Source organism: Phaenicophaeus curvirostris, chromosome 1 (assembly GCF_032191515.1).
Source record: "Phaenicophaeus curvirostris isolate KB17595 chromosome 1, BPBGC_Pcur_1.0, whole genome shotgun sequence".
NCBI classification, from domain to species: domain Eukaryota; kingdom Metazoa; phylum Chordata; class Aves; order Cuculiformes; family Cuculidae; genus Phaenicophaeus; species Phaenicophaeus curvirostris.
In genome coordinates, this window is record NC_091392.1 from 117,129,666 (window position 1) to 117,136,035 (window position 6,370).

A 6,370-nucleotide genomic window follows, 5' to 3' on the forward strand; every position below is an offset into this window, starting at 1 on the left:
TCATGTGCTCTCAAACTGCCCAGTTCAAGGCCCTAAATCAGTGCAGCCCTGTTAGTCCTTGGGAGCCTCTGGAAAAGTCTGTGTTGGGGGTCGCAGCCTGCTACCAGCCGAGCCACTCAAATGCCCTTGTTCCTCATGCCCGGTTTTGAGGTGCAGGGCTTTTTTTTGGACGTGCTTAGCTCTTGTTTCTCTGGCCAAGGCTCACCCAGAGCCCAGAGCAGAGTCAGCATCCGACAGCCCTAGTCGATGAGGACCCTAATTTTGTCTTGAAAAGCAAATTTGGCTGTTTCCTCCAACTTTTTTCTAGTCCTTCACTTGAATCATAGAATCATAGAGTCACTGGAAAGGACCCACTGGATCATTGAGTCCAACCATTCCCATCGCATCCACTTACTGTTTTTTTGCAATCGGCCAGCACCAGGCAGAGCATTAGAGAAGATATGTGAAAACAATCCAGTGGGCATGTTTGATATTTCCAGGTATACCTGGGGCCAAGGTGGCTAAAGAGAGGCTTGTGTGGCCCAGGTAACACCAGCTAATGCAGGAGGGAAGAATACGTGTGCTTGTCAGTAAAAGTCTTCAAAAGTTTATTGGTGAAATTGATTTTATTCAACACCTTGAAGGAGCACAATTAACACTTGTTAACTTAGCCTGATGAAACTGTGTCCCTGTACATATGTATGTGCTTGTGTGTGTGTGTGTGTATTTGTTACGTATCAGAGCATTCAGAAGATGCAGCTCTCCCCTCCAGCAGTGGTAAGGGGAGAGCAAGAGCGAGGACACAGTCACTGATATGTGATTGGGGGTGACATGAAGCAGGACACAGCAGGGACTGACAACAAGGTCAGCCCTGGGTAACTGCTTCGTGGAGGTGGCTGCGAAGGACTGACTCTTGTCTGCCAACTTACTTAATGGTTTTGCTCCCCAGGGTGGAAGCACAAGAGGCATTTGCCTCCTTGTAAGGACGCAGCCGTGTGCTAACCCACCGAGTCCTCCAGCCTTCAGAAAAAACATGGAGAGGGGGATGTCAGCTAATCTTGTAGTTTTGATCCCACTACTTTGAATTTGATGGAATTACAGGAAATGAAACCTGGATCCTAGGGAGAGGTTTACCTGGTGAGTTGAGTAAAGGCTATGCTATCTACACAGTGTAGGAACATAAACACATACAAAAGCACTATCATCTTACAAATAAATAAGTAACCACATTTGTTCCAGCTACATGCTAGCTGCGATCTAAGCTCTCAAAGCCCACTGCCACAGAACAAACCTTACAACAATAAAAGCTCACCCGCTACAGATGCTTTGCCCTGGTTTATAAATCACATAGAATGCGCATCTCTCTAGCGCTCTGCAGTGCAGCCGTCTGCATCGCCGAGCCCTCTGGGATGAGGGACCAGTTTTCAGCGAGGACACCCCAAGGTGCAGAAAGCCTTCAGCTGCCAGAGAGACTCCCTTGTCCTCCTGCCTTCGGCTGGCAGAGGGGTGAGGTTCAGTCCTTGCTCTTGCTCTCACTGCACTGCAGCTGCCCCCCCTCAGGAGGGCAGGTGCAGATCTGGGTGCCCCAGGCGGTGACGGTGCCGGCGGGCACTGCCATCTCCTCTTCATCGTAGCAGACGCACTGGGGACAGCCATCGGCCACTGCGCTGCCCACAGCCTGGCAGGTGGGGGGCACGGCAGGGCACACCGGGGCGCAGGTGACGTCCCCGTCGGGGCGGCAGGTGCACAGCTTGCGGGCGAAGTCGATGTAGAAGGAGCGGCCAGCAGGGATGCGGCCACTAGCGAAGCCTTGCATCTCGCAGTCACTCTCCAAGTAGGGTGGGCAGGCACAAGGTGGAGGACAGGGCGGGCAGCAGCCCCCAGCAGTGATAGCGGGTGTCCCCTCCGCGTCCCTCTCAGGGCACGGGGTGCAGGCGCTGGGGTCGCACGTGGGTTTTGGGGCCACACCAGAGAGCAGGAGGCAGATAAGCAACAAGCAAAGGGCACCAGCAAGAGCCATGTTTCTGGGAAGAAAAAGGGGGAGACGAGCACAGGCATCACATCGGGCACGGACACAACAAACCCCCATGATCTGAACCACCCCCAAGGTTTAAAGCCAGTGGGACACAGCTCCCTCTCCCTGATATGCCTATTAGTCATAGTTCTGGTCATTTACAGCTTGCTGGGGCAAGGGTGGCTTGCTCTAAAACATAGTCTTGTGCCCAAAAGATCATCCTGGTGACGGTGTCTTCCACCCACCAGGTGTTCAGGCAGCTGCAACATGGGCCCTGGGTCAGCGAAGTCCACATTGCAGCACACACTGAGCTTTGGAACAGTTGCTCTGCCCAGGAAATAACACTTGTTTACCACTATAATGATGCTAATAATTTATGTTGCGGTGACTGTTCCTGGGAGGCATTTGGACATGGACACATGAAAAGTTCAAAGAAGCACTGGATACTTGGATAGCTTATCCTACGGCCACCCTTGCAATTTGGGCCCTGCTTCTCCACAGACTAGGGCTGCGTGTCAGCTCTTAGCCCCTCACAGTGTGCCACTCGTCACCTAGCAGCTGCCTGCCTGTTCCAGCCACCTCAGTCCCTCTCGGGAAGCCAAGAGCGGTCACCTTGTTTCAGTTTGTGAAGCCTTAACTTTGTGATTACAGGTATCAGGCACTCCTGTGTGACTCTGCTCTTTGCCTTTGTCAGTTTTTGACCAGTCTGTTCTCAACTAGAGATTCATTCCAGGTATGAAATCCCCTCCCTGTGCCAGCTCCTCCTCCTCCACTGATGCATCCTAGGATGCACAGCACCACCAGGAAGCTCATGCTGTCTCCCTTCTCTATTTTAAGGTCAAGGATTCTTTATCTGGACTGTCAGCTTTTCAAGACACTACAGTTCTTTAAACGCAGCCTTTTGGATCCCTTCCCCCTGCCTAAGTGACTTTACATCCTGCTGTATTAATTATGCTTGCCTCTCCTGCACTGGGATTTTCCAGTCAGGGTCTGTTCTCTAGCTGCCCTGGTGCTGGCTTTGATTACAATTGCATCACTGCCACCACACTGTGGATTTGATAGCCCCAACGTCCTACTTTTGCAGACACACAACTACTTGCAATTACTTCTTAAACAAAAAGCAATTCCAAACTGCCTAAGTGTATGGAAAAAATCTTGAAAGCACAAACACCGTTTGTCTTTGTTTTGAAAAAGAGAGAGACCACACCAAGTAATTCATAGAATCATGGAATAGTTTGGATTGGAAGGGACCTTAAAGCCCATCCAGTTCCAAACCCCCTTGCCACGGGCAGGGACACCTCCCACCAGCCCAGGCTGCCCAAAGCCCCAACCAACCTGGCCTTGAACACCCCCAGGGATGGGGCAGCCACAGCTTCCCTGGGCAACCTGTGCCAGGGCCTCACTGCTCTCGTGGTGAAGAAATACTTCCTTATGTCTAGTCTAAATTGATCCCTCTCTAGTTTATAGCCATTCCCCCCGTTCCCGTCCTATCCCCACAAGCCTTTGTGAACAGCCCCTCATCAGCTTTCTTGTAGCCCCTTTCAGCTACTGGAAGGTCGCTATAAGGTCTCCTCAGCTCTGAAGCCTTCCTTATAAAGTAAATTCTGGCTTGTTGAAGTTACTGGTAACTCTGCTTCATCTTTGCTGAAAATTACTGTTCTGCCTCTTCCTTTCATTCACACATTATAATCTACTGCTTACTTTATCATCCTACCCAGGGGACATATAGCACAGTCCCATTCCCCGTGGAAAGGCTTCCATTCAGCAAGGATAGTTTTCCTTGTGATAATGTTTGACCTCCCCCTTTTTTTTGGAAAACCAGGCTGTGGGACAGATAAGATGTCCCCTCCTGCCCCACATCAGGACCCCGTGAGCCCCAACCATAGTCTCTGGTTACCTACAGGGTGGCCGTCCAGGTGGGACGGGTGCTGGGGTGCGGTGCAAGACCTTGAGTGGCGTCTCCGGTCCCGCAGCCCACCTGAGCCTTCTATTTATGTGCTGCTGCTGGTGGCTCCATGATGAAACACTGGTGGGGGGAGGCGGGGAAGCCGCCGTCACACATAAGGTGGCTGGGCAGGGCCAGCAAGATGCTTATCTTGCTAGTGGTGTTGGTTTAGTCTGTCTGACCACAGACTAAACCAGCATCTCCCAGCCTTCTGCACATCTGCCGTCTCACCCCACGTCCCTCTTGGCAGATTTGAACTTCAGGGTTTCTGAAGCATCAACGTGCCCCTGCACTTTGCAGGCTGCCAGGGGTGCAGACACCGGTGTCCAGGGGGAAAGAAAAGTTATTTATAAGCTCTAGAGAGGCAGCGCGGGTGGTGGGCAGCCAGCTCCAGGGCTGTGATGCTCCTTCTCAGAAACCAGAGTTGGGCATGGACCTCCTTGGTGTGCACATTCCTGAGGCAAGGCAGCCCTTCCACCACACCACATGCATGGCAAACACTAATTAAAGCAATTTTATGCCCTATGTGGCTGGATTGAGCTCCAGAGAGCCAAGGCCACATGTCTCAGTGGAAGACGTTTGTATGCATGCCCCCCCGAGTAGGAGGTGTTGGGGGGAAGAGCATGGACTGGTGCTGCAGGATCAGGGTCCATCTCCTGCACTGGAGCTCGGTGTTGTGCTCAGGGCAGGGTGGCAGGATGCTACCCAGCTCTCACTCTCCTCCTGCTACCCTCTCACAGCTCCATAAGCCTGAAAATCCTCTGGTAGACAAGTGGGAGCCCAAGAGCACTGAGCTGTGATGAGTGCCATTGGGCAGCTGCCTCTCACCGGATAAGAAAAAAACTGATAGGACCTTGGTGACCAGAACAGGGAAACAAATTCAAAAGACCAACTGTCTCAGAGGGGTTGTCACTGCTGGGGGGCAGTCCTGGGGATGCAGGGAGTAGAGACTCAGCAGTGGGTGCAACATTCAGCTCCTGGTCCTGCTGCTGCCACCGGCATTGTGTGTAGGTGTGTCTTTACAGAACCTGCAGAGATTTCTGCTAGCAAGGCAAATGGAATTCCTCCCCTGCTTTCTGAGGCCTTTTCCTTCCTGGAGACAGAGTAGGCAGGATGGCAGCAGCTGGTTCTCACCACCCGGTATATCCAAGCCAGCACCTCAAGGTGCCAGCGAGGCAGTGCTCTGCGCTGGTGTGTGCTCTGGGGCACGTTTGCATCCACACGGACACAGTCTGTGGCAAACTACAGCAAAGGCAACACTGACATCCCTGGCCAGGGCACCTCCACCATCAGATGAGCCTGCTGAGGCAGCCCCTGGGTGCAGGGACTGGGCGCCCTGGGAGCACCTTGAGGGAGTTCCATTTGAGGGGCATGGTTTGATGATTGATAGGAATGGTTGGACTCGATGATCCGGTGAGTCTTTTCCAACCTGGTGATTCTATAATTCCATGATTCTATGATTTAGCTTAGGTAGAGCAATCCTGAAATATGCGGAGCTTGCACCCAACTTTATTAGTTCCCACATTCATAGTTAATATACAGAAGCCATTGTAAATACTCACGGTTGCTATTCAGCAGTTACTTCACCCCTGCTGAAGTGCAGCCGCCTGACCTGTCGCCTGCCTGCCAGCTGGGAGCACTGGGGTTTGGGCTGAGCCGCAGGGGCCATGGGAACTGAAAGGACCTTCAGGGCAGCAGAAGTCTGCGTGGTAATTACGTGCTTTTAGACTGTCATCCATTTGTTTTTTTCAGAGCTGCCATCACTGGACGTGTTCAAGGCCAGGTTGGATGAGGGTATGAGCAAGCTGATCTAGCCAAAGGTATCCCTGCTTCTGGCAAGGGGGTTGGAACTGGATGATCTTTAAGGTCTCTTCCAACCCAAACCATTCTATGATTCTATGACTCTATGATTCTATGATTCTATGATTCTATGATTCTGCACAGCCAGGTGAGTGCACAGCCTGATGCACTGAATGCAGAGAGCGCTGGGCAGCCGCCTGCTTTGCACACAAATTTTCAGCCCTAATATATCAAATATATGCCCCGGCAGGTCACTTTCTCAAAGGTGTCCATGTCTCTGGAGCAACCCAAGTAGTCATCTCACACTCTAAAACTCGCAAGCTGCCTTGGTGACAAGAGCCATCCATGGGGTTACTCATATAGGAGGTGGGGGATCTCAGGGTTGGAGAAGAGAGTCCCAAGCCCTGATGAAGGGGGGCTCCCTGCAAAGAGAGTTGCGCCCCTGCTTGTCATGTGGAGGCGAATCTCCTCTCCAACTCTTGCAGCCAGGTCAGCTGCACAAGAGGACATATTACAATCAGGGGCATCAGGAAGGGTCTTGCATGTCCAAGTGGTCCAGATTCAGACTCATTTCTGGGCTTCATGGAGTTATGGGGCACTTCTTCACATGAGTTTGGAATACTCACAGGGAC

At 52.0% G+C, this 6,370-nt stretch overlaps 1 protein-coding gene across 1 annotated transcript; it reads right to left on the reverse strand.

Annotated features, from left to right (window-relative positions):
* Positions 1-586: 586 nt before the first annotated feature.
* On the reverse strand, positions 587-4,012 carry LOC138728920 (fibulin-2-like). Its single transcript, XM_069872659.1, has 2 exons — positions 3,891-4,012; positions 587-2,003 (listed from the first exon to the last, which is right to left on the reverse strand). The coding sequence occupies exon 2, from the start codon at positions 1,997-1,999 to the stop codon at positions 1,493-1,495; it is 507 nt and encodes a 168-aa protein (XP_069728760.1). The 5' UTR covers positions 2,000-2,003; positions 3,891-4,012; the 3' UTR covers positions 587-1,492.
* Between the last annotated feature and the right edge of the window lie 2,358 nt (positions 4,013-6,370).